This window comes from Suricata suricatta, chromosome 17 (genome assembly GCF_006229205.1).
Source record: "Suricata suricatta isolate VVHF042 chromosome 17, meerkat_22Aug2017_6uvM2_HiC, whole genome shotgun sequence".
NCBI classification, from domain to species: domain Eukaryota; kingdom Metazoa; phylum Chordata; class Mammalia; order Carnivora; family Herpestidae; genus Suricata; species Suricata suricatta.
In genome coordinates this window covers 21,953,510-21,979,148 of record NC_043716.1, presented here as the reverse complement: position 1 = coordinate 21,979,148, position 25,639 = coordinate 21,953,510, and the positions used below count along the sequence as shown (strand labels likewise).

The 25,639-nt window shown below is 55.2% G+C and overlaps 3 protein-coding genes and 1 long non-coding RNA gene across 5 annotated transcripts in view; 2 read left to right on the top strand and 2 right to left on the bottom strand.

Annotated features, from left to right (window-relative positions):
• The window catches only part of C17H17orf50 (chromosome 17 C17orf50 homolog), a 3,018-nt gene extending 750 nt beyond the window's left edge, over positions 1-2,268 (bottom strand). Inside the window, exons 1-2 of one of the 2 annotated variants that reach the window (XM_029928209.1) lie at positions 2,175-2,268; positions 19-346 (exon numbers count right to left, since the gene is read on the bottom strand). In XM_029928209.1, coding sequence (XP_029784069.1) covers positions 19-346; positions 2,175-2,187 — 341 coding nt within the window. In that variant the 5' untranslated portion in view covers positions 2,188-2,268. Of the gene's footprint in view, positions 1-18; positions 347-1,245; positions 1,390-2,174 lie in introns of those variants that run through there. The other variant, XM_029928208.1, reaches the window with a different exon arrangement.
• Positions 2,269-2,345: 77 nt separating this feature from the next.
• Positions 2,346-3,339, top strand: LOC115283049. The gene is made up of 3 exons (XR_003904878.1): positions 2,346-2,483; positions 2,687-2,785; positions 2,877-3,339. It is a non-coding gene; the product is annotated as an uncharacterized LOC115283049 (long non-coding RNA).
• A 2,868-nt stretch (positions 3,340-6,207) lies between these two features.
• Positions 6,208-14,226, top strand: GAS2L2 (growth arrest specific 2 like 2). Its single transcript, XM_029927753.1, has 6 exons — positions 6,208-6,790; positions 8,185-8,426; positions 9,297-9,404; positions 10,505-10,601; positions 11,545-11,797; positions 12,328-14,226. The coding sequence occupies exons 1-6, from the start codon at positions 6,406-6,408 to the stop codon at positions 13,880-13,882; spliced, it is 2,640 nt and encodes an 879-aa protein (XP_029783613.1). The 5' UTR covers positions 6,208-6,405; the 3' UTR covers positions 13,883-14,226.
• A 637-nt stretch (positions 14,227-14,863) lies between these two features.
• RASL10B (RAS like family 10 member B) lies at positions 14,864-25,450 on the bottom strand. The gene is made up of 3 exons (XM_029927754.1): positions 22,587-25,450; positions 17,901-18,025; positions 14,864-17,369 (listed from the first exon to the last, which is right to left on the bottom strand). Exons 1-3 carry the CDS (start codon positions 23,094-23,096, stop codon positions 17,099-17,101), a joined length of 906 nt encoding a protein of 301 aa, XP_029783614.1. The 5' UTR covers positions 23,097-25,450; the 3' UTR covers positions 14,864-17,098.
• Positions 25,451-25,639: the final 189 nt, after the last annotated feature.

The following is a 25,639-nucleotide window of genomic DNA, read 5'->3' as shown; positions in this document are numbered from 1 at the left end:
GCCTGGGCGAGCCCTCACCTGGCCGCCGGGGCCGCCTGGCCGCCCAGCAGCGCGAAGGGGCTGAGCCAGCCCCAGAAGCCGCTGTCCGCGCGCCGCAGCAGCGCCACCTGCTGGGTGCTGGGCTCCTGGCGCAGCAGGCAGTAGGACACGGAGCCCGGCTCGCAGCCCTGGCCGCCCTCCGCCTCCCGGCGGCGCGCCTCGCTCTCGGCCACCGTCTGCTCCCGCGGCCTCTCCTCCTCGTCCTCGTCCTCGTCCTCCTCCGATTCCGACTCCGACTCCGCCTCCGCCTCCGCCTCTCTGGCCTGCGGCTCCGCCAGTTCCTTCTTCCACAAGGGGGTTTTCTCTCCTGAGGGCGGAGAGGAGCGGGGTACCCTAGCTGTTGCCCACAGCCCGACTCCCCCCAGAGAGACGGCCGCCTGAAGGACGGCGTGCACGAGATGCCCCAGGCTTGCAGGATTCTGAGGAGAGGGTCACGGAGTGTGCAGGACTTCCCCCGGGCGAGACCGGGCCTGCCGGACTTCGCCCCCCCGCCATTTCCCAGGTTTCCAGTCTTCCTTGTTGAGGATCCGGGGCAAGTCACGTCGCGTCTGTCAAGCTCCGTGTCCCCATCTGTCAAAAGTGGCGCCCATCTTAAGGGTTATGGTGAGGCAGGTATCTGGTCGCGTGTCTGTGAAGTGCCCAGCCCAGGACTTGCTGGGAGGCAATCACGGAGAGGTAGCAACGAGGGCTGCGAACCTGAACCCGAACCCGAACCCGGAGGCTATACTTCCTCATCACTTTCCTTCTCATTGGCTCGAGGGTGGGGACTGATCTCTGTGTAGGCGGTAAACATTTAAGTGCAGTTTCTGTAGACTGTTGTTTAGGCTTTGTTTTCTGGGTAGGATTTCCTTCTTCAAAGTGGGCTTTGCCGTAAGGAAGCCCAGCTGTGGCAGGCACCCAATGAGCAAAATAATTGAAAAAAAGTGCCCGCTCTGGGCAGACTAAATAAAACCCCCCGCCGTATACACACACCACCACCACCACCACCACCTACAACAACAGGGACAGACCAGTTAGGAAAAGGAGTGGCCCTAGGAGTGAGCCAATTAGGAAAAGCCTCCTTTTGGGCTTGACCCCAATTGCCAGCTGGCTTTCAGCCACCACGTCCCTCCTGCTGGTGCCTTTGTTGAGAGTACAGACTCCATAACTCATCACAGTAGTCCTGGCAGGCAGGAAGGCCCCCCACCAGGGGCCATGGAAAGGAACCTGGCCTCTGCTGGGAGGTGTCCACCATCAGCAGTCTCCCTCCTCCCTTCGCCCTGGCACCGCCCTGTGCCCTGCTCTCTGCTGGATCTGGGGAGCTAGACTTCCAATGAAAAGCAGGAGGAAGAGGGAGGGAAGACACAACCGTGGTTTGCCCTGGAAAAGTAAAGAAAATTCCAACTGATCCCTGCCCATCCATAAAATTAGTGTTCTAGCTGAGCACCAACTGTATGCAATCACTGTGCTAAACTCTCCACACATTGTACCCCTTCATCTTCACAACCATCTCAGGCAGGGACATGGCAGATAATAGAGGGGTCTCTGAGATTCATCCAAGACTTCTGAAATCTTTCCCAAAAAGGTTGTTTCAAAGATTCTGCCAGTTCTTGATGTTGCTGATGCGGAAAAGCAAGGGACTGCTACACTTTTCCTCAGGAAACACACTAAGGAGCTTTTTGGTTGCGAAAGGCCAGACTTAGTGCACAGCCAGAAAGGGGTGCTGGAACTTGCAGAGAGAATTGGGAATAGGAAACGGAGTTACATGAAAGGTCAGGACGGTGGGTGACAGGATGTGGAGTCTGGACTTTGTCGTTCAGGAGTGGCCACTGGAAATTCTGCTGGAGGGACCTGCTTAGAGCTGTGTTTTAGGATGGCCTCTCTGCAGGACAAGGAAGACCCACTTAGGCATTGTCACAGTGGTTCGGGCAAGAGAAGACAAAGTTCCCCAAAACAGCAGGTGAAGATGAGGGAGCAGATGTTGAGACTATTCAGGAAAGAGAGAGGAGAGGGCTTGTACAAGTAACTGAGGAAAAGCTGGACTTCTACTCTGGGGTTGCTATGGTGATGGCTGAGTTGGTCCACACTGGGCATCCACACTTAACAGAGCCAATGGTCCTGTCCTCAGTCCCCACCCTGCCTCCAACCCCACTCACCATACTTGTCCATTCTTCCCAAGGCTGTGCCGCCCTCTCCCCCTGATCAGGGACTGGGATGAGAGAGAATTCCCAGGACAAGTAGAACTTTGTCTGATCGCCAGGGCCTCTGTTGGATCACAAGGGGTGGGGCTAGAACTTTACCTGCCCAAAGGGCCCCACCAAGGAATAGCCGCCTTTTCCAGAGCCACCAAGAGCCCTTACACCATGGCATCCCTACCTTCCTTCTTGGCAAGGCATTATAGGGGAGAAAGGAGTGGCTTTGGTCCCCTGTAGGCTGGGTTCAAATCCCAGCTCAACCACATAAATGTAAGAGCTATCTGACCTTCAGCATGTTGTCTCAAACTGAGTCTATTATCTGTAAATCAGATAGTCACACAATACCAGACTTTACCTGGCCTACAGAAAGCACTCAAAGCGCTATGTTTATTTGTATCATTATGTTCTCTCCTCCCTTTTCAGTCTAATCTCTATCCTTCCTCACTCTGGCTCCTCACTCAACTTACTTCCAGCTCATTGCCTTAGCTCCCAGAAGCAGAGGAGATGCCTCCAAGACCAGTAGGAAGCAAGGCCCAGGCAAGACCCAGGTGTAGCTCCAGAATGTGGTGGAGGTATGTGTGAGAATTGGAGCTGGGCGACGGGATAAAATCATGGCGGCTTGGGGAAACTCCTCACTTTCCTGGCCTCAACCTGTGTTGGCAGAGACAGGAGCATGCAGAGAGGTCAGAGGACCACACCCGGATCCAGAGAGCCTCCATCTGACAGGGAAGGATGATTTGGCTTCCCTCCGAGTCTCAGGGTGGAGGGGAATGGGGTCTCTTCCTTGAGCATCTCCCAGTTTGGTGGAGGCAGATGGGTGGGATGAAGAACAAGGAGAAGAGAACAGCTCCCAGGAAGCTCCTAGTCACGTGGGGACAGTCCTGTCAAGAACTGTGGAGGGTCTGAAGTTTTACTCTTCTTGCACGCTAGCAAGATAACTTGCCGGAGTGTCACGGGTGTGCCATAAACCACGAGACTCCTGGGTCAGAGACAGAGGACTTGACTCCCCGTGGCACAGCAGCCTCAGCACGTGTGTCAGCACCCCTTGCCTATTGTCCCATGGTGTGACCGTGATGGCTGTCAGCGAACACCTGTGTGTGCGCTGGCTTGCATTACAAGAGGAACTCTGAGCTTAAGAACACAAATCTTTTTATTAATTTTTTGCGGGGGGAAAGGGGCAGAGGGAGACAGAGAACCTTAAGGCCTTAAACACAGGGCTCCATCTCACAACCGTGAGGTCATGACCTGAGCTGAAATCAAGAGTCAGACGCTTAATCAAGTGAGACTCCCAGGGGCCCTGGAACACAAATCTCTTCTGATGGGCTGTAAGCAAACCTGCTCTCTGCTCCAGAAGGAGATGCAGTCACTCTCTTCCAAAGGTTGCTCACTATATAAACATCTTTGAAGAGTCAGTGCCTCTCTTTGTGAGACAAGCAGAAATGCAAAAGACGGATGGACTGTCTCCCAACACACCCATTCTCCTTACATTTCCTAGAAGAGCTTGTAGCCACTAGGACTCCTGGTTGCAAGATTCAAAAGCTCACTCTGGCTAATTTATTTTTTTTTAATTTTTAATGTTTGTTTATTTTTGAGAGAAAGAAAGACAGAGTGTGAGTGGGGGGAGGAGCAGAGAGAGAGGGAGACACTGAATCTGAGCTGTCTGCACAGAGCCCTACAGCCCACCCTGGCTGAAGTCAGACACTTAAAGGCTTACCTGACTGAGCCACCCAGGTGCCTCCACCCTGGCTAATTTAAAGGGACAGAATGGCGGGAACTCACAGAACGGCCAATTTGGCCATGGGACAGGAACTGTAGAAGGCTGGTGAGGGCAAACACAGCCGAGAGCACACCACAGGAACGATGCAGGTCAGAAGCCACTGCGGGGGGCGCCTGGGTGGCTCAGTCCGTTAAGCCTCCGGCTTCAGCTCAGGTCAGATCTCACATTCGTGGGTTCGAGCCCCGTGTCAGGCTCTGTGCTGACAGCTGGCTCAGAGCCTGGAGCCTGCTTCCAGTTCTGTGTCTCCTTCTCTCTCTGCCCCTCCCCCTCTCATGCTCTGTCTCTCTCTGTATTAAAAATAAATAAAACATTAAAAAAAAAAAAGAAGCCACTGCGGGGGCCACCTCTGGTCACTGGCACAATGAACAACCTTCTTGAGGCACTACCTAAGATGTAATGTCCCTGGCCAGGCACACCCAAGCCACTGAGTCTGTGTTGTGGCTTTTAGGGAGCATCCCACCAACAATGATGACAGCATGTCCCCTGATGTCTGGTCATTCACCTCATCCTGCCTCACCCACTTCTACTTGCCCGCAGGCCCTTTGCCGTCCTTAGGGTGTTCATTCACTCTTCTCAGGGTTATTCTGGGTTTCGAGGGACCTTCATAAAATGTGGGATTGTCATAACAAACAATACAGCATAAAACCACATTGGACATTGATCACAGGGTAGTAATAGCAGGGAAAGCACGAGAATAGACAGGTCCCACTGCACCGGGAACGTAAGCGTGCCTCCTGGACTCAGACACCAAACTTGGAAGACCGCTTGAAAGGGGAGAAACTGCACTGAAATAAGTGTGAACTCAAAATTGACTGGATCTGAATCCAAAGAAACTGCTTCAAACCAGAAGAGGAGATACATTTTATTGGCGAGCATTATTTTCCTGCATTCACAGAAATCTGGAAAACAAGATGAGGTCAATTGTCCAAAGGAAAGCTATAATTTTTGTACTTTTTAAGATTTTAATGTGTAAATCAATAGTACATATAGCACATTAACTTGTGATGACCAGGTATAACACAAAGATGCCATGTTCATTTTAGTTGAGCAATAAAGGTAATTTAGAAGAAGGTGGTATGTAAGGGCTACCCAAGAGGGAAATATATATATATAAACAAGATTTTATATTTGTTTAAAGAGAATGGAGCCTCTTAGCCTTTGAACATTATGTCAGTGAGCCCCTCCTTTGACCACCTCCCCTAAAATTCCACCCACTGCTCCATCTTCTTAGCGCTTTATTTTTCTCCCTGGTATTTATGACCATCTGACTTATTCCTATTTGTTTGTCACCTGTCATCCATCCCCCACTAACGTGTGTGTAGCCTCCGTGAGGTAAGATACCTCATTTACTGCTGTCTTCAGGTCTATAAGAGTGCCTGGCACACAGGAGGTACTTAAGGATATTTACTGACGGGATGTGCAGCTGTGGCCAGGGTGAGGCACTGAGGCTGAGAGCCCCAACCAGCTCTAGAGGAATCCGTGCTTAGACGGGAAGTTGGGGGGGGGGGGTTGGAGCAGGTTCTCAGAGAAAGTGGAGATCCCTGGGTGTAAACAGGGCCACTGGGAGAATCAGCGAGAGCTGGGACCCACCCAATCCTGCTGTGCATGTGTCCTACATCATTGCTTTACTCCTCACAACACCCAAGAGAGGTAGATATTATTCCCATTTTACAGTTGAGGAAACTAAGGCACAGAGAGGCTAGGTAGTATAGGAAGGTCACAGGAGGCTATAGGAAAGGGGCCAGGGCTGGAGTCCTGTCTTCAGCCTCTATCACTGTCTCTTTCATCCCCGCCTTACAGAGCTCACTAATACCAAGGGACTCAACAACCCCTGGCCCTGCTTTTCTCCCCAGAATTCCCAGAACCTCCCACGCTTCAAACAAGGGAGAGAAGCCCGCCCCAGCCTCTCCTCCCTGCTCCGGCGGGTCCCAGGGCAGGCTCTGCAGGGCAGTCCTCGGCTGGCTGCCAGGAAGGGTTAACAAGGAGTGTTTGTAGCAGCGCTGTCTCCAAGGAGACGAGAGGAAAGCAGAGTGGAGAGGCAGACAGCCGGCTGGCCGGCCGCTGGGGGGTGGGAGGCAGCCAGTGGACCTGTCTAGTCCTGGGGGAAGAGAGCAGCGCCCTCACCTCCACCTGTCCTAGGAGGTGGCAAACTCTGGGAGTACTGGGCAGCCCAAGAGTAAGGTCACTGCAGGGCCACCAAGTAGGGAAAGTTCCGGCAGGGGCTGAGGAATGTGGGGGGGCGGGGAATCCGGCTGAAGCCTGCAGCAAGTAGCAGAGCCGGAAGTTCTGGGCTCTTGGAGGGTAGAAAGGGAACCCCTGAGTCAGGGAGAACCAGCCAAGACCCAGCAGGTAGTAGTGAAGACACAGCAGCGGGAGAGAGGAGGCACCCACCTCCTCCTTGTTGAGGGTCCAATCATGTCCAAGCCCAGGGGACGTGGGAGGGGGCCTGGGACTGTCGGGCCACCAGTGCGCAGCATCCGGCCCTTTAAGTCCAGCGAGCAGTACCTGGAAGCCATGAAGGAGGACCTGGCCGAGTGGCTTCGGGATCTCTACGGGCTGGACATCGACGCGGCCAACTTCCTGCACGTCCTGGAGACCGGCCTGGTGCTGTGCAGGCATGCCAACGCCATCACGGAGGCTGCCCTGGCCTTCCTGGCACAGGCACCTGCCCAGGCCCAAAGGATTCCCCTGCCTCGGGCTGGGGTTTCCTGCAACGGCGCTGCCCAGCCGGGCACCTTCCAGGCCCGGGACAACGTCTCCAACTTCATCCAGTGGTGTCGAAAGGAGATGGACATCCAAGGTAACCACCCTGCACCCCCTCCCCAGACCCTCGCCTTGCCAGGCATCCAGCTCCTCTCTGGAGCTCGGGCTGCTTCTGGAGTCAGGAGCCAGGGTCCTCTTTCCTCATTTGCCTTGGGCCAGCTTATCCCTTTTCATGCCTCCATTTCCTCATTCATAGTAAATCTTCAATAAATACATGAGTTGAATGACTGATTCATTCATTCAACACATAGTTAGTCCCTATCTTTGTGCCCTGCACAAAGGACCAAGAGGTCTGAGACTCAGTGCCCAAAGAGTTCATGGTCTAGAAAGAGAGACAGATGAAAAGATACACAAATTACAGTCCAATGTGATAAAAGCCCAAAATAGAGGTATATGTGCTGGGGAGCCTGGGGAGGAAACAGCGACCTGATGAGGTGGAAAGTGGGGGCCAAGAAAGGTCACTCAGAGGAGGAGATTTGAACTGAGTCTTGGGGAACAAATAGAAGTTTGGGGAAAAGGGAATTCTAGGCAGGGGACTGCAGAGGCACAGGCATAGAGATGCTGTGTTTGGATAACGAGCCAGTGTGGGTAAGGGCACAGGGCTAGGGTGGGGGTGGGGGAGGACAGGGGAGCAGGCAAAGGGACATTAGGAGAGGACAGTCATGCTGAGGCTTGTGAGTCACAGGAGAGTAACCTGCCAGGATCTCTCATCTCCTGGGCCTTGGATCCAGCAGTGGGATGAAGCTGGATGTTGGGCCATCCTCCAGGCCAAAGGCGACGTGGGGTGAGACAGAGGGAAGAGTCAGGGCCAGCTGATGGTTGGTGGCAAGGCAGAGCGGCGCAGGATTGGAGGGCTGATAAAAGCTGGTGTCTCACCGAGCACTTCCCATGTAGCCAGATCCCACCTGCTGACGCTTAAGTGTCTTTACAACAACCCCATCTGACGGAGGAGAAGACTGAGGCTCAGGGGCTTGCCCAAGGATACACAGGACGCCAACACTGGCAGTCAGGCTCCAGAGCCCGCACTCAACCCTGCCTGGTTACATGTGGGCTGCACGCTGAGTTCCAGATGTCTGCTGGATAGTGGAGGTGGGCTGCGTGGGTGGGAAGCAGAACAAACTGCTTCTTGCTCCTAGACCCTAGCCTGTTGTCAAACAGAGTAGGGAGAAGGGCAAGGTGGAGTTAACCCACAGCTGGGCTCCGGGCTCCGGGCTTGGCTGTGTCACCTCTTCCCACCCCAGCCTCTCTTGTGAGACAGGCCACCTAGTCTGCACTCAGCGCCTGTGCAGTTCTGCTCAGACCCCTCCTAGGGGGTGACCTGACTCCAAGATCCTGCGATCCGAGTCACCCCCTCGGGCCTCCACCCGGGGCCAGGGATGGTCCCAGGACTCTCCCAGCTGCCTGCCCCGTTCCCCCACCTCCGCTTGCCAGAGGTGGTGATGTTCGAGACCGAGGACCTGGTGCTACGCAAGAACGTGAAGAACGTGGTTCTGTGCCTGCTGGAGCTGGGCCGCCGAGCCTGGCGCTTCGGCGTGGCAGCGCCAACCCTGGTGCGGCTGGAGGAGGAGATCGACGAGGAGCTGCGGCAGGAGCTGGCCCTGCCCCCGCCTGACCCGCCGCCCCCGGAGCCCCCGAAGCGTCGGCCCTGCCACTTCCGCAACCTGGACCAGATGGTGAGAGGCTGGCACAGGCCTTCCAGGCCCCGCCTCCCTCTGCCCCGCCCCCTCCCCAGCCCGCCTGCTGGATCCGAGCCACCCCCTTTTCGAGCTCCAGCCCGCACCCTGAGTTCACTGTGCGTCTTTAAGTCATGTTCCCCTCTGAGCCTCGATCCTCACCTCCTACGGAGCAGCTAAATCGCTTATTACGTTTTCATTACAGTCCCGCGCTCTAGACCTCTCTTTTTGAGCCCCTGCGGGACGGCTTTTAAGAACCCAGCCTCTGGCCCTGTCTCTGACACCATGGTTCAAGTCTTAGTTCTACTGCTCCGCGGCTGTGTGACTTGGGGCAGATTATTTAACCTCTCTGTGCTCAACTCTGTAGTGTGGAGGTGTAATAGTACCTACCTTCTGTGGCTGCTGAATATTCAATGAGCCAGCGCATATGAAGTGCCCGGAAGTGTCCGGCACAGGGAGGCGCTTCATAGGAGCTAGCTCTTACTGGGATGAACCCATTTCTACTACCCAGAAATCGAGCTCAGGGAGGTTTCTTAACTTGCCCAAGGCCTATAGTGTGGTGGAGGCAGGACTCCAGCCGAATCCTGTCAGATTCCAATGTCCACCTTCTTCATTACACTCCAAGGCCTCCCTTAGCTGACCCACAAGGGCACTGGACTCAGGTGACTGGACTATAGGTCTTGTTCTCACTGGGTCACTAAAAGTCTTCTGTACTTGCTTCTCAGCCTCCAGCCCTGACCTCAGCAGAAGCCTAGGGGCTGGCTCTGGGGACAGGACAGCTGCTTCCCATTGGGCTTGACCCAGGGTAGGGAGGAGGAAGCTCGGGCACCTGTGCAGAGGGAGGACTTAGTTCACTGTCACTGCGCACAGGTGCAGAGTCTCATCAGCCACTGCAGGTGCCCAGTTCAGTTCTCCATGGTCAAGGTGTCTGAGGGGAAGTACCGTGTGGGGGACTCCAACACCCTCATCTTTATCCGGGTAAGTCTGGGGACAGGGGTGGGGGTGTTCCCCAGGATCAGCAGAATAGGGTTTCCTTTCATGGGATCTTACCCAGGACTAAGGGCAAGGACAGGAAGTCATCATTCACCCCAATTTATTGGGCCTTGAGGCTTTCTTTCTCTCCCTTGCAGAATTCCAGAAGATTGTTGGCAGAGTTGGCAATCCTGTCTCCTCCTCCCGTTAGGGTGGCCAGAACCCTGTACCCCTCTGCTCCACCTTAGCTGAGTGCAGAGGGGTGTCCAGGCGGAAGTGGAGTGTGAAGGGTACTCCTAAACTCCCTTTGCCTCCACTCCATCCACATCCATGGTCAGAGCAGGGGGCCTGAGAACCCCAAGTTTGTGTTCAGTGCATGGCCCAGCCACATGGGCCCCACAGACAACCCTTCATATGCCTGGCTTGGTACATTCTGCAGAGTGAGCAGCAGTACGGGTCTGAAATGTGCCTCCCATACCCACACCCTCATACTTGGCAATGCCCTACCAGAAACAGATCGTACTCATGGGCTTGGCCAGCAGCTGTGGGCGTGCAAGCCCTTTCCATGATCACAGGCCATGCCTGGGGGCAGAGCCAGCTCCCTGGGCCCTCACCCAGACCCTGAGCCAATAGCTCTGTGAAGTAGGTAAGGAGAAGGGATTGTGTTCCTCAGTTTTCAGCTGAGGAAATGGAAACCGGGAGAGACTGTGACTTGCCCCAGAATAGGGTGGGAGCAGGATTCCCAGGGATTCCTTAACACACACACTATAGAGCAAAGCCAGAGCCACATTTCTGACACAGGCATGTGCAGGTGAAGGAAGAGAGGGGAGTGCTCTGGGGCCAGGGTGCACAGTGCTTGTGAGATCCGTTGCCTAGCTGTGGGGCAACTCTCTGTCAGTCTGACCCCCACCCTTGACAATGCGTGTTATCCGATGCTAGTTGTGAGAGGCGGGCTGCAAAACACACCCCCCACAACAATACACATGTGCAGAGTACTTCCATATGCATGTGTACATGGATGGTAGTGCATGCTGGAAAACTGTGGGCTGCTCCAGAAGGAGGGGACATCCCCCATCTCATCCTCAACCTCACCCTTGTCCCTACAGATCCTCCGGAACCATGTGATGGTGCGTGTGGGGGGCGGCTGGGACACACTCGGCCATTATCTGGACAAACATGACCCTTGCCGGTGCACTTCCCTCTGTGAGTCCCCTGAGAGTCCCTGCGGCTCTGGGTCGGCTCTGGGTCGGGAGGCCAGGAGCCAAGGTGGGAGGTAGGTCTGATCTTCAGCACCAAGAGGTATGCGAGGGATGGAGAAAGGATGATACTATAAAAGGTACTGTGGGAGAAGGAGAAGGAGAAGGAGAAGGAGAAGGAAGGAAGGAAGGAAGGAAGGAAGGAAGGAAGGAAGGAAGGAAGGAAGGAAGGAAGGAAGGAAGGAAGGAAGGAAGAAGGGAGAGAGGTATGGCGGGAAATAAGGAAGGAGGGAGGGAAGGAAGAAAGATAAGAAAGAGGAAGAAGAAAGATGAGGAAGAAGGAGGAAGAATGAACGAGGAAGCGAGAAGGAGAAGAAGGAAGAGAAGGAGAGGAGGAGGAGGAGGAGGAGGAGGAAGAAGAAGAAGAAGACGACGACGATGACGACGACGAAGAGGAGGGGGAAGGAGGAGGGAAGAAGAAAAAGACTGGTAGAATGCTGGATATGGGAAGGAAGCTGGGCAGCCAAATTGCAATACCAATTTTATCCACAAGATGGCACCAAACACACACAATCAGCATATGGTCAGGATGCCTCTAGGCAGAGCTTGGGTCTGACTCCAATGCACCGAGTATGACTTGGAGTGGTCTTCAGTCCTCCCATAATCTCTATTAACACCCCAAGCTACCCCATACAAGCATGGAATCTAAAATATGTGAACTTGCAATACAGTTGCAGCTTTAAACAAGTCCCCAGCTGGGCCCTCTGACCAGATTTCATCCCCTGAACCCCTAAAAGGAAGCTCTGGCACTGGCACTGGTACTGTAGGTCCCATTGTCTCTAATAGGAGGTGTGGGGGGGTAGGACGGCTGGGGGAGGAAAACAGTGGGCCCCATCAGTAGCAATTTAACCCCTTTTTCCTCTCCTCTCTCTGGGGGGCTGTGTTGGTAGCACACAAGACCGGCAGTTTTCAGAAGCCCCCTGCCTCACCGGCACAGCATGAAGTGAGGGTGCAGGATGGGCCTTCGCTGCCCCAACCTACGATGACTATCAGCCGTTCCCAGAGCCCACTGCCCCCCGTGGACTGGAAGACATACACCGCTTCAGGCCGAAAGCTGAGGCCTCTCAGCTTCATCGCCCCTAAAGTCCACAGTAAAAGAGGAGCAGAGGCGGGAGTCCCCAGAGAGACAGCATCATTCCTGAGGTACAAGGGAGAGGGACAGGGCAGGGTCTCTTTCCCCTATGGAGTCCACATTCTCAGGGGCCACCCCACCCCCGAGATAAGGGAAGCAGGTCTCCTGGCAGCGTCCCTATCCCAGGTGTTCAGAACCAAAAAGGCGCCCAGTCGGTACTACTGGGATCATCTAGCTTTTTCATATGCCCTCCCATTTCACAGGTGAAGCTAAGGCCCATAGAGGGAACAGATTTTCCAAGGTCCTTCTGCCATTTCACAGTAGAATAGATACTCAGACACTCCCTCCCTCAAGACTGATGACCTGTAGTTGTGGGACCTGAAGTAACTTGGGGTCCAAACCAGACTTCTATCTGCTACACAGGAAATGAGGGAGAATAAGCCATAAGGAAGACTCAGGCTGGCACAGAGGGAGAGAGCATCTGTGTCATTCAACATGAAGTCTAGCCCCCTTGGTGTTCTGGCAAGAGAAAGGTCATCCTTTCCTAGATCCAGGGGACTGGACTATATGATCCTGTAAACCTTATGATTCTCCCTTTCAGGTGCCAGGAGAGGTCACCCACCCCAACTCAGAGGCAGCTGCCAGCTCGGGACAGCCCACCTGGCCCCAAATCCTTAACCCTCTGTAGGGGCCAAGACCCACAGGGCACCTCCTCAGGGAAAAAGGAGGAGAGGTACTCCCATGAACACCCCAGAGGAAGGACTCCCACATCTTGGGTTCATGAGAGGACAGACAGCCTGGGCCCTCATGCCAGGGCCACCATCTCCCAGACATTCCAAGCCCCTGAAGCCACAGCCAAAAGGACACCAGCAAGAGGACCATCTCTGCTTCGTTCCTCCAGCCCAGCCAAGCCCATGAGCTTCAGGCCACCACCCAGGGGTGAGGCTGAGGGTGCTTCTGCACAGCTCAGGGGGTCAGCAGCTGTCCGCTCTCTGACTCCTGTTAAAGGGCCCACCAAGATCCCTGTCCAACTGCCCCCTGCCCGTCCCCCAACTCCAGGAAGTAGGCTTCTAGGTCCTGCAACTGGAGGTCCCATGACAGAATTGGGGAGTGAACCCATCCCAGTAAGGGCTGTCACTGGGGACCCGGCTGGGTGCAGACATGGGGACTTCTTTGTGGATGCGAGGCAAGGGGACCAGAAGCTGGACATCCAAATGACAGAAAAGGCTGGGGAGCCTTGGGGCTTGGACCCCCAGGAGTGGGAGGGGCGATACCCTCCCGTGCCCCTGGGTGGGACTAAAGATCAGGCCACGTACCACATGCTCGAGGAAGAGCTTTTGACCAACATGAAGCTACTAGAGGTGGGGGTTGCTGGCACAGGATCTGGGGTCATCCCTCGAAGTGGAGTCTATGTCCCCAGCCAATGTGGGCGATGGCCTGAGCCTGGGGGTCTTTATGACAAAGTCATCCAAGAACTGGCTCAGGGTCCCCCAGCCCTCCTTAAAGTGGACCTGGCAGCCTGGAAGGCAGCCCCTACAGGTTCCCCTAAGCTAGCTGCTACCGTGGGCCCAGGAAGCCCCAAAGGGAAACTGGGGGCCCTTGAGAATGGGCCAAAGGTAGAGGCAAGCCTGAGTGCCAAGGGCACCAGGGTGAAGAAGGTCCCAGATCAAGGAGGGCAGGACTGCTCAGCCCCTATCGTGTCTGCTGGCCTGGAAGCCCCCACACCTTCCCCCTCAGACCCCAATTCTGACAAAACCAAGGTGTGTCCAGGCAAGGGCAAGAGAACACTCCGAAAGCCCCAGAGAGTCCCATCCATCTACAAGCTGAAGCTGAGGCCCAGGATCCGGCCCCGGAGAGACCACAGGCCCGAAAAGCAGCCTTCACGCATCCCAAGGCCACTGGCCTACCTCCACCTGGGTCCAGCCAGGGCATTGGGTTCAGCCAGGGCACTCCCCAGGGGCAGGCCAGTGAGAGCAGCACTGAGCAGCAAGGGAGTAGAGTCCCACTCAGTGGATGGCACCTCAGCAGGGAAGGAAAAAGGAAAGAGGAAAGAACCAGCTGCTCCACTCAAGAGCAGCTCCCAGGCCTTGGAGGGTGGGGTTCTCCAGCAGATTGATCAAGACCCACTCCAACCTGAGGAGGAGTCCTGGGTCTGAGGAGGGGCCTTCTCAAACCTGAAGCTGCGGGTCTGAAGGGAAGTGAAAAGGATGCCATATAGACATTGGACTCCCAGTTTCAAACAGAAAGTTAGGTCCCTCACCTCTATCCAAGGCCTTGCTGGGGGTGAGTGTGTGTGTGTGAGGGGGTGGGTCAGAAGACAAATATAGATCAAGTCTGCTTGTTGACGAAAGGGACCACCACTCCAACTCCAGGGGCACGAGGGCCACCCTATGTCTTCCTGTCTTCCCCTAGAACAGCTCCCCAAACTCCTGGCCTCTGGCCATGCCTACCATTTCCACAACTCTTATAAGTTATTAAACACTTGTGGGTCTGTTCCTGAGCCCCCAGCTTCTTGACTCCCTTCCTCTAGGATTGTGGTGGTGCCGGAAGGTAAAGCTTCAAGTGTTACCCACTGGAGTGGAAGGGGATGAGGAGCAGGGAGCTGGGAGTGAAAGAAGCTTCCCCTCTTGAGGCTCAGCCAACCTAGCCAGCCAGTCAGTCCCTCCGGGAAAGCGCTTGTGTCAGCACCATGGACAGGGACACACGCAGCACTTCAGGACTTCAAAGCTTTGTTCTGGGATTTGGGAACCCAAAACCCAACGGTTGAGATGGTTCTCATCCCATCCACAACCACAAAAGGGCTGCAGAGGCTTGGTCACAAGTGGAAACAAAGACACGGCAGCAGGACCTGGGATTGAGTCCAGTTATGAAAGTTTTCCTGAGAGTGGGGCAGAGGGTGAGTGAGACTATTTGCTTTCCCTCAGGATGGTTTAGATCAGTTGACGGGCTAGGGGGCTAGGTGGAGAAAAGGTGAGTCCCAATCTTTTGATTGAATCTCCTGAGTTCTCCTGACTGCCCCAGGCTCTCGACTCAGAGCCACCTCATCACCCTGACCGTCCTTCCACAGCAGATCTCAGCAGGCAGGCCTTTGTAGGAAGCTGTTTCCCTCCCAAGGCAGGAACTGAGCCAACACCTTGTACAGAAACGAGGGAAAACACTCCCTGATTTTTAATCTGACTTCCGATCACAGCGCAATGGGCATCACACACACATACACACACACGCTTCCAGACCCTGTGGTGGGAAACCCTGGGTGGGTCGGGGTGGGAGTGGGGGTGGAACAGAGATTCAGAATGGGAGTGCGGGGAATCAAAATCAAATACCTGGGGTGCAGTGCAGTGGAGGGGGTAAGGGGGGTTGGCCAGGCAATACATTCCAATGGCTCCCACAAGGGGTAGCCAGAGGCCTGGGTCCCCCACACCCACCTCAGGTGCCTCAGCTAGGGCAACAGTGATGGGGCAGGTGAGATGCTGCCATCCCTCACCCCAACCTCCTGGTGAACCAGGGAGCAGGGATGCAGGGGATAAAAGGGGGCAGGCCCTCTTCTTTACCCTCCCAGCCACTCCCAAGGTGTGGGGAAGGGGAGCCACCTCCTCTGGTTCAGAGGGAGGCTCAGAGAGAGCAGGTCACTTGCCCAAAATCATGCAGCACAGGAGGGACTAGAACCCAAGAATATGGGACTGCCCAAGGTCAGGGCAGTCACTGCAGGGCTGCGGATACACCCCATGGGTGAAGGGAGAATCAGCTAGGGAAGTAGAAGGGAGAATCAGATTCCCTCTCACACTAGATCTGGATAAACTCCCCACCCAGGACCCCTTCCCCAGACTCTGCTTCATCACCACTCTGGGCTACCTGATTTTTCTGGTCTACACACTTCAGCTTGGCTACATCGAGGCTGGGTTGTTCTATTTGCCCCTCTTCTAACAAGGGACCTTCCTATCTTTTCACCACACCAGGGCTGAGGGCTCAGCCTCAAAGAGAACTCAGCAGGGGGCAGGGGACACACACCATTACTCCCACCCTCCAAGTACCCCCAGTAATCCCTCAGGCCACTCCTAGTATCTTCACGGATTTTGTTATTTCTAAATCGTACAAAACTGACAGTGATCAGCTCCGGTGACGAGAGGTAGAAACCGGCCAGGTGGCCAGAGAAAATGGGGTGGAGTGAGTCAGGGCATAGGGCCAACTGGTGCTGGGACAAGGGGGCATCAGATCCTGAGGGCCTCCATCTAGGGGTGGGGATATGGGCATATCTCCCCCAAGCACAGGGGTCCCCATAATTCTTTTCCTGGCTCTGCCTCTCCCCAGATTTATCAGAGAAATCTGAGATTCAAGGCAGGCAGGGTCTGGGGCAGTCAGGTTGGGGTGGGATGGGGAGATAAGAGTCTTCACTAGCACAACCTAACCCCTCCCCCCAACAGAGCACCACCTTGTCCCCCCTCAGCGCCCCAAACCCAACATCCCCCAATCTTGCAGACCACCCAGTGTGGGAAGGGAATAGAGGGCTGGAACCTGGCATCATGGGAATAAATTTATCCTTTGGGGGATTTCCTCTCCATGCTGTCAAGAAAAAAAAGTTTTAACCCAGGGGGTGATCTGGCTTTGGAGTCAGGAAGGGGATGAGGGGCACCCGGCAGGGATGGACCATCGAGTTAAGGCTGGAAGGTAGGTTGTTGTGTCTCTGGGGGCTGCTGGGCGGGGAGATCTCCCTGGAAAGGGGAGAACTCAGCCTTCCCCCCGTGACTGACTGACCCAGGACCTCAACCCTCAGACCCTGATTATGGTCCTTGGGCCACCCGCATCTCTCTGCCCTGTGCCCGTGGTGCTGACGGTCCAAAGGCTGGCCTCACAGAGAAGCTGCCAGGATCTGCGACACGGGGATGAACGAAGTGAGAGCCCTGTGAACGGAGCTGGGGGCGGGAAGGTGGGCCGGAGGGTGGATAAAACAGCTACGGGCCAACAGATGCTTGGGCAGACAGACACAGGAAAAGACGACGCAGGGCAATGACAGACACACTCTCTGAAGACGGGTGGGGGCCCCGGCCAAGGCAGCACCTCCCCACCCCCACGCCTCACGTTCACCGCCAATCCCAAAAGAGGCTAAGGCGCCCCTTGGGGGCCTGGCCGGGCACTGCGCTAACTACAGCACTAAGGGCGGCGGGCCCAGGAAGACCGATGCGGAGAGGGCTTGGGCTGGGCAGGTGCCGGAGGCTCTCTCGTCCTCCGCCTCTCACCAGAAGGCGCGCGGCTGCGGGGCCGTCGCAGGCCCGGACCGGCAGAGTCCTACCCCGCCCCTCCGCGCCCGAGCCCCGCAGTCCCAGTCCCGGGAGAGGCCCACGCCCGTCGGGATGCGGTCGCGGGCGGGCGCAGCGTCACATGATGGCGCAGCGGTTGCGGCGCAGCGCGCCCTGGAAGCGCAGGGCGGCGTGCACGTGCTTGCAGCGGGCGCAGCCGACGCTCTTGAGCAGCTCGCTGAAGAGCAGCAGGATGTGCCAGTTGTACTTGGCCGAGCACTCCACGTAGCCGCACTTCCAGGTCTTTCGCACCAGGTGTGACACGTTCCAGCGCGGGATCACGCGCCCGCGCTGCAGGTCCCGCTTGTTGCCCACGATGATGATGGGCGTCTCCGAGGTGCCGATCACCCTGCGGGGGTGAGGGGGGAATCTCAGAACTCCACAGTCCGGTCTCACAACCACTGGACTTCAAGAAGGGCTGGCTATGCCTGGTCAATACTGCTATTACCATACTTGCTTTGCAGGTGCAACGCTAAGCCCTCGGGGTACCTTATATTTTCCAATCAGAACAACTGATCTAAAAGATGCGTACTATTGTTATCCCCATTTTACAGATGAGGAACCTGAGTCTTACTGATCACTGGCTTAAACTCATGCAGATGAGTGGCCCTGGCAGTTTTTTTTTTTTCTCCCCAGAGCCCCTGCTCTTAAGCACTGCACTAGACTAGCCACCCTATGGTAAGAATCCCAGAGTTATTAGAAATGGGGATGGGGAAGTGTGTGTGTGTGTGTGTGTGTGTGTGTGTGTGTGTGTGTGTGTGTGAACCAGAGGGTATTTCATCTAGCACCGCCCCCCCACAATGTTGCGCCCTTTCCACAGGAAGTAGCCAGCACCAGGACACCCACTGAGGTGGTAATGGACTGTATCCCAGCCCCTCACCTCGTCTCTAGGATCTGCTGGCGGATGGTCTTGACGTACTCAAAGCTGTCAAAGCAGCAGATGTCGTAGACCAGGATGTAGGCATGGACGCTCCGGAGTCCCCTGCAACAGGCGTCTGCCCACTCCTGCAACACCCCCAGCCAGTGCCAAGGTCAGAGCAACTTGGAGGCCTTCCCTTACCCCCAGCCACCACCAGCCATAGACTGACAGCCACAGCACCCCAAACCTTCCACACCCACCCATCCCGGGAAGCCTAGCCCAGAATGGAGGAGCTGCCTGCTAGGGCTTCCCCACCTCCAAGCCAGGATACGGAAGGTCACACAGTCTGACCTCCAGAGCCAACATGCGCACTGTCCTGTGCACGTCTGGAGCTGAGATCAGCCTTGTCCCATTTTATCACCCAACCCATCCATCCATTCAGCCATCCCGTCCTTTGTCCAACTACATTTATTATGTGCCTCTAAGAGCCAAGCCCTCTGAGCAAGTAGATGGATCCTTTCAAATCCTCTGTCTTCCAAGACTCAGTTTCAATGCTTCTTCCTCCTCCAAGAAGCCTTCCTGCAAGCAGGAGATGACTCCTTTCATCTCCTGTGTTTTCTTTTTGTAATGTTTGTTTGTTTGTTCATTTTTGAGAGAGAAAGCATGAGCAGGGGAGGGGCAGAGAGGGAAGGAGAATCCCAAGCAGGCTCCATGCTGCCAGCACGGAGCCCAATGAGGGCTCACTCAAAAACCGTGAGATCTTGACATGAGCTGAAGTTAAGAGTTAGAGGCTTAACTGACTGAGCCACTCAGGTGCCCTCATTTCCTGTGTTCTGAGAATCCTTTAGTTATACCTTGGTTAGAGCTGTTTCCATCCCCAGTTCCCTACTTCTGTTATGAGCTCCTGAGAGGGCCCAAGCCAGGTCTTCCTCGTTTTTACATACCTCCTTCTCCTCCCTGCTCTGTGCCTCCCAGCTGTGTTGGCTCTTAGCAGGCTCTTTAATTGCACTGCCTAGACTGGTGAGCTCTCTGTGGTCTTGAACCCCACCTGTTCCATTCTGGAATCAATACAACTCCTGCCTGTAACTCTTGCCTTGGATTGCTACCCAAATTGTCCCTTCTGTGTGCTCCACACTGCCCTCAGGGTTGAGGAGAAAAAGATGGAGACTGGATGCACAGTGGGGGCTGATGTGGAGCAGGGCCCAAAGGCAGCTCCGAGGAGTCAGAGCATCCTGAAGGCTTGCTGCAAATTCTCAGGAAGGCGCTGCAGCTCAAGACGAGTAGGGTCCTGGAAAGGCTGAGTGTACTAAAGGGAAGTTTCCTTAAGAGACTAATTAGCTGACTAACCTTCCAGCAGATGGCAAGTGCAAGAGCAGGTGAAGGCAGCTGGTGTATGGACAAGAAGGGGGTCCCTAAAGCTGGGGGAGGGGAGGCGTCCAAGAACAAAGGGAACCAGGGTCTTCTCCCTTGAGGGCCCAGGCAAAAGACTTGGAAGAGGTGCAGACACGTCCCTGTGGGGCCCGCCTATGAGCTGCGCTGGGGCAGGGGGCAGGCGGCAGGCTTGCAGGACTACAGCCAGTTCTCCACCTCGGAGCAGGAAGAAAAGAGGAAAGACTCGGGTAGCAGGGGTGGCGAGTTAAGTCCCTTTCCAGAAAAGCACTTCCCAACTCAAAGGCTGAGAAGCTGCTGCGGTGAATTTCCCCAGGGAGATGATGTGGCATCTTTTCTTTGTGCTGAGTTTTAACTCTGGTGCAGGGGGAAGATGCTGAGAACAAATCTAAAATCACAGGGAACCAGGAGCTGGCTTCTCAGGCCAGGGAAGACTGAACTCAGCTGGACACAGTGCCCTCTGGGAGCCTGGGACCCCCACGTTCCTCCCCCATCTCAGACAAGGGGTGGAGATCAGCGGGAAACAGGAGGGATGGGGAGACAGGCAAAGAGGCTCCCACCTTCTTCCAGCCCTTTGCTGGAAAGAAGGAATAGCTACCAGCCTTTGAGGGTAACAGTCCCTTCTCTTCCTCAACATGCTGCCTCCTCCAGGCTGCCTTCATGCCTACTGCTTTTGGGGGGGGTCCCTAAAAGGGAGAGGAGGAAGTCTCCTGATTGTCTGGGTTGTGCCTTCACTCCTGATTGAAGGGAGGGAGCAAGAAAGCTGAGCTTTCTTTCCAGCTAGTTCTGTGTGGGGTTCCAGACTGTAAGAAATGATCTCAGGGCTCTGTCAACAGAGAAGGAGCAGTGAAAACTGAGTCCAGGTCTAAGGACACCTGGGTGCTGATCATGCATTTGCTGCTCTAACCTCAGCTTCCTCCTCTGACAGGAGGAGTGGGGCTGCAGAAGGAATGACTGAGGCTCAGAAAATGCCACTGTCTTCTGGGCTGGATCTCGTCCGTCACTGGGGAAGAGTGTTATTTCTCTTTTCTTTTCAGACAGTGGCCATTGGGAGTCTTAGGTTTTATATTGATCTTTGGCGATGCAGGGTCCTTTCTCTGTATTTCTCTGCTCAGGGTCCCTCTCTTGTGCTCCAGAGTGAAGTCCTGGACAGCCCGGAGAGTCTAAAACTCAGGATCAATCAGGAAGAAAGAGGCTAGTCATCCAACAGAAAGATGGACAAAGGCATTACTAGTTGTCAAAAAAGAAACACAAAAGCCCTTAAGTATATGAAAAGATGCTCAACTTGGGTCAGAATAAGAGATGCAAATAAAAACTACCCTCAGACTATCTCATCTCATCCATCAGACTGTCAAAACTCCAGAGGGGCGACAATACATCCTGATGGTAAGGCGTGAGTGAAATGAGCACTCGTGTAGTCCTCACAACACAAAATGTGCAGCTTTCTAGAAGGGAAGGGAAATCTGGCAGTGCGTTCCAAATCCAGCTGCGTTCATCCTTCGACCTGGCAATGCCATTTCTTGGGCTCGTTCCACAGATATACCTCCCTGTGCGCAGAGAGCCTAGGAACAAGGTTATTTGTGTGGCATTGCCTAAGACAACAAAAGACTAGAAACAACCCACTTGTCCAAGAGGGGACCCCGTTGTACATCTCTCCAGTGGGGCACAGTGTGGCCATGCTACTGACACTCAGGTCCTCTCGGGGAAGATCTCCAGGTTAGAACGTAAAGCAAAAAGAGCAATTTTTTTCCCCTGCAAGAAAGGAATAAGATTACATTTTCTTACTTATCTAAAGAAACACTGGAAGTGGGAATAAAAAACCAATGAGAATGGGGCAAGAATCAGGGTGAAGAAGGCAGGGGCAAGACTGGGATTTCTCTGTGTGTACCTTTTTACAGTTTGGGCTTTTTTTTTTTTTTAACAAAGTTTAGACTTTTTTTTTTTCTTAAAGAGAGAGAGGGCAAGAGCAAGCAAGAGGGGCAGAGGGAAAGAGAGAGAGAATCTTAAGCAGGCTCCACGCTGAGCGTGGAGTCCAATGAGAGGCTCGATCCCATGACCCTGGGATTGTGACCTGAGCCGAAATCAAGAGTTGGACACTCAACTGACTGAGACGCTCAAGCACCCCAAAAAGTTTGGACTTTTAAACTATGTCTTACCTATTCCAAAATCGATATTAAATTAAAATTAAATCTACAACAAAATGTGAAAAAATAAGCCGTTCAATGTGCAAGACTGGCACAAGATCTGAGTGTCTACTTGGGCTGCTGTTCAAGTCTGCTGTGGAGGAGAACCAGAGGGCCCTGACCCTGGATGTGCTGCCCTGATCTCGCCGCTTCCAAGGGGCCCAGGTGTGGATCAGGTTTGTGTCTTTGGTGTTAATCCCCCACACCTGGGATGGGACCGACAGGTATCCCTGGGCTCAGGCCAAGGCCCTCCTGTCCAGCGTTGCTGAGACAGTGCTGAGGCCTAGCCCCTGCCCCAGAGATTGCCATAATTGTGGTCACAACTGGCCAAGCTGTGGCCCTGCCTGTCCTTCCAGAGAAATTTCTGAACGCTTTGGTCAGGGGCTTCCTTCCATGAGCAGGTATGTCTTAGCACTGAGCCTCCACTTGCACCCTCCCCCCTCTCAAGCCAGAGGTAGAGAGAGGGAAGAGGGGGGGCCTGGGCCCTGCAGGCTGGGGAAAGGGGCACTGTAAGCCAGGACCAGTACTGGGGGCATCTGAATCCACCCCCTGCAGGAAGGGTGCCCAGAGAGCCAGTCCTGAGGTCAGGGGGCGGGGCATCACTTAAAGAAAGAAAGGCTTCTGGGCAAGTGGAGGACATACCTTTCCCAGACCCTGGCTTTTCTTCTCCTGTCCATTCTATAGACGACAAGGGTCTGAGGCCATGGTGGGCACAGCCCCGAGTAGTAATAGCATCTAGAGTCCCTGCCTTTCTCTCCACTGCCCCTCACCTGCCCAGTCCCTGAGCTGACGCAATGCCGCCGACCACGGCACTTAACTGTGCTGTGTAATAACCGCCAGTTTGCCTTCTCACCTGATGGTGAGTTAGTTCCTGGAGAGCACACTGCACATCGGTTTTGCCCGCCATTCTGCCCTGCGCCCACCACACGTTATATGTTCACTAAAAACGCATTAAAGATGCGTTCCATAAAGCAGCACTAGCATACATGCTGGCTCGAGGCAGGGTGGCCCGTGGTGCTTCATGGAACCCTGAGGGCCTGAAGGATGGGGACAGGGCCAGAGCCTGGAAGAGGCGGAGTCCAGCTCCTCCCCCACCCTTCCACTCCCCCGGGGCCACACCAGCGGGCCCTCCTACCTGCAGCGTGTTGACAGGGAAGGTGCTGATGGGCGGGAAGTCGAGGATCTGGAGGTCGTGCACGTGGCCGTTCATGACGACAGCAGGCAGGTAGAGGCGGCGGGCGGTGGTGGGCACGCAGACCTCGCTGAACTCGTTGTACAGGAACTGGCGCACGATGGCACTTTTGCCCACGCCTCGCGCCCCCAGCACGGCCACCCGGTAGGTGGAGACCATGCCTCCCGCCCCGCTCCGCCACCGCGTCCTCGCCGCTGCCTGGGGCTCCCCCGGGCTGCATATTCCAGGGGCTGGGGGCTCAGCCACCGTCAGGACCCACCATTGCTGCCCCTGTTTTGCCCCGGGCCCTCTGCGGCCTCCACCTGGACTGTGGGGACAAGAGGTGGGCTTGGTGGACCCGTTTTTCCCTGGACCTGTCCTGCACTTCCCCACCTTGGCCGAAGCAGTTCCTACCCCTTGGAAAGCCTTCCCTTTCCCAGACCCCTCATCTCCATCTACCCAGAGCCTCTCCATCCTCCCTTCTCCATTTTTCCCCCCACCACTCACCCACCTAAAAACCAGTGGGAATCACTCTTTCTTGTGTTATGACCAGCTATGTGGCCACTTCTGACCCCCCAGCCAGGCCAGGCTGCGGAGCCGAGTGGGACACACACTAGACTTGCTCCAATCCCCACTTTACCATACATAGCGCCCAGGACGCACCAATGCCTAGCATGTCTCATCAGATGCACTCGCAGCATTTTGTGGAGAGAGTTCCTCGTTGGGCAGGGCATTTTACATCCTGTTGGGAACCCTGGCCCAGATGCCTGCTTTCGCTCCGGAGCACACTACTTGTTGAGCCCTTACTATTAGCACAGCCCCTTGGTTACCCATAGTCAATAGAGGAGCTCTCAGGGATGGGTATCCCCCTTTATCCAAGACTCAAGAGGGAGCGAGACATGTGCCCAAGGGCACAGAGCTGGCAACAGCAGCCACTTCCCTCCACAAAGTTGCAATACCTCTGACCTCCAAGTTTAGTGCTTCTAGCTGGTCAATGCCTATAGGCCAAGGGCTGTGTCTCATTCTCTGGCATCCCTCCTCCAAACTCAGAGGGCCTGGCACACAGCAGGTGCCCAGGAAAGGGCTGCTACAGGGTTGGACCTTGCTATGGATTCATTAGCTCCTTGCTTGCTCAGTTTCAATGACTTTGGAGCTTTGGGGTAAACCCTAGCTATGATGTTTCCTTGCTGTGGTCAGAGGCAAATCACCTGCCCAGTCTGCACAGCTATAAAGTGAGGCTAATAGGCCCTACTTCAGGGGTAATCCAAGCAAACCTACTAACCAGCTGCCTTCTCCTTCTGTTGGGAATGGTGACCAGGGAGCCTGGTCCATGCCTGAGACCTCCTGTCCAGGGACTGTTCACGGGAGGGTGACACCGGTGCCTACTATGTGGTCCCAGGGCAGATGGATTTGCTGGATTCCGACAAGGCCATGCTTTTAAGGATATGTGCATGTCTTCCCTGTGCATATATGTTCTTTTCATATATGCACAGTTCACAGCTGAATGTCCTTCAGTCTGGCCTGGCTCAGAAAATCCAATCTATTGAGTATGTGTACATACAGCATAGTAAACAGAAGGCAGGATTTGAGGTGAGACCACCAGGTTTTGATTCCCACCTCTGCCACCTAAAATGTGACCTTGGGCAAGAAACTTCATAGGGTGTCTGAGGTCATGAAAGTAAAGCCCAGTGCCAGGAACAGCAGATGTTGAATTAACAGCGGCCACGGTTATGTATAGGGCTCCTTCATTCATCTGAGGTTTACTAGGATCTCAGTGGGACCCTCTCAGGATAGGTCACTATTCCCTGTTGCACTGTTGTGCACATACATGTTGTGTGTGGGTGTGTGTATGAGAAAGAGAGGGAGAAGAGGGACTCCTTGTTTTATTGAAGGTAAAACCAAAACCAACAACCAGAGACTCAGGGAAGTGAAGACCACATAGCCAGCTGAGCTATCAACCAAGGTGAGGACCCTGATCTCCTTTCTGCGCCATGTGGTGTCCTTTCCCCAACAGGTGTTTATCCACTTCTATGCGCTTCCCACTGGGGTAAGTACCAGCCCTTCCTCCCCTGCAAATCCCTTCAGGCCCTGGGCCCCTTAGCCATTCCTGGACACTGTCAGCTTGGCAGAGAGCCTCAGCTGGGTTAATTACATAACCAGCACAAGCAGGTGGGGAGGGGGGCATCCTGGGGGAGGAGGAGAGGACAAGGAATGCAGGAAAAGTCCCTGACCTCTCTCTGGGTGTGGCAACTTAGAGGTATCTAGGATGTGTCCTACCTGCAGATTCTCCCGGCCACCACACTCCCTGCACAGAAATCAACCCTCTCTGGAGAATTGCTGGGAAATAAAGGGGGCACAGTGCTGGAGCCAGCGAGGGGACGCAAGAGAGGCCCCCAGGCTGGGGCCACCCTCTTGGAACTCACCAGGCCCAAGTGTGGCCCTGTCCCTGACTCAGAGGTGACTGGTGCCTCCTCCCTCTTCTCAGGCAGGGGTCCTGGGTCTAAGTGCCTGTTAACCCAACATCCCTAGCTGGGTGGGGGCTGAAGACGGCTGTCCTGAGCATCAGGGCCCAGCTCCCTGAGAGCTCCCATCCCAAGGCCTGCGCTCCGCAGTGAGTCTGCAGACAGCGCCCAGAAAGAGACGGGGGACACACACAGGGGCCAAAGCCTGCTTCTTGTCCCTTCCCCTAGGCCTGGACACAGAAGTCCTGCCCGACTGGCGGCCCTGGCTTTGCGGTCCCATGGGCAATCACTCGTCTGCCCGCTGTTTGTCCCCACACGTTCATGTGGGAGTGGGCGGGTGGGGGCGTCAGAGGATGCTGGGCTCCCCATGACCTGATTGGTGGGAGTCTGGCGGGGGGGATGCCGGAGCCCTGCCTGCTCTCCGCCTCCAGCACCTTGCAGGCAACCCCCCGCCCCCAATCAGCTCCCGCTCTCACGTGGCTGCCCCGCGCCGCTTCCCCGCCAGCCCCCTCCGCCCTCCTCGCCCCGGCGCCCCCCGCCCCGACCCCGCCGCCC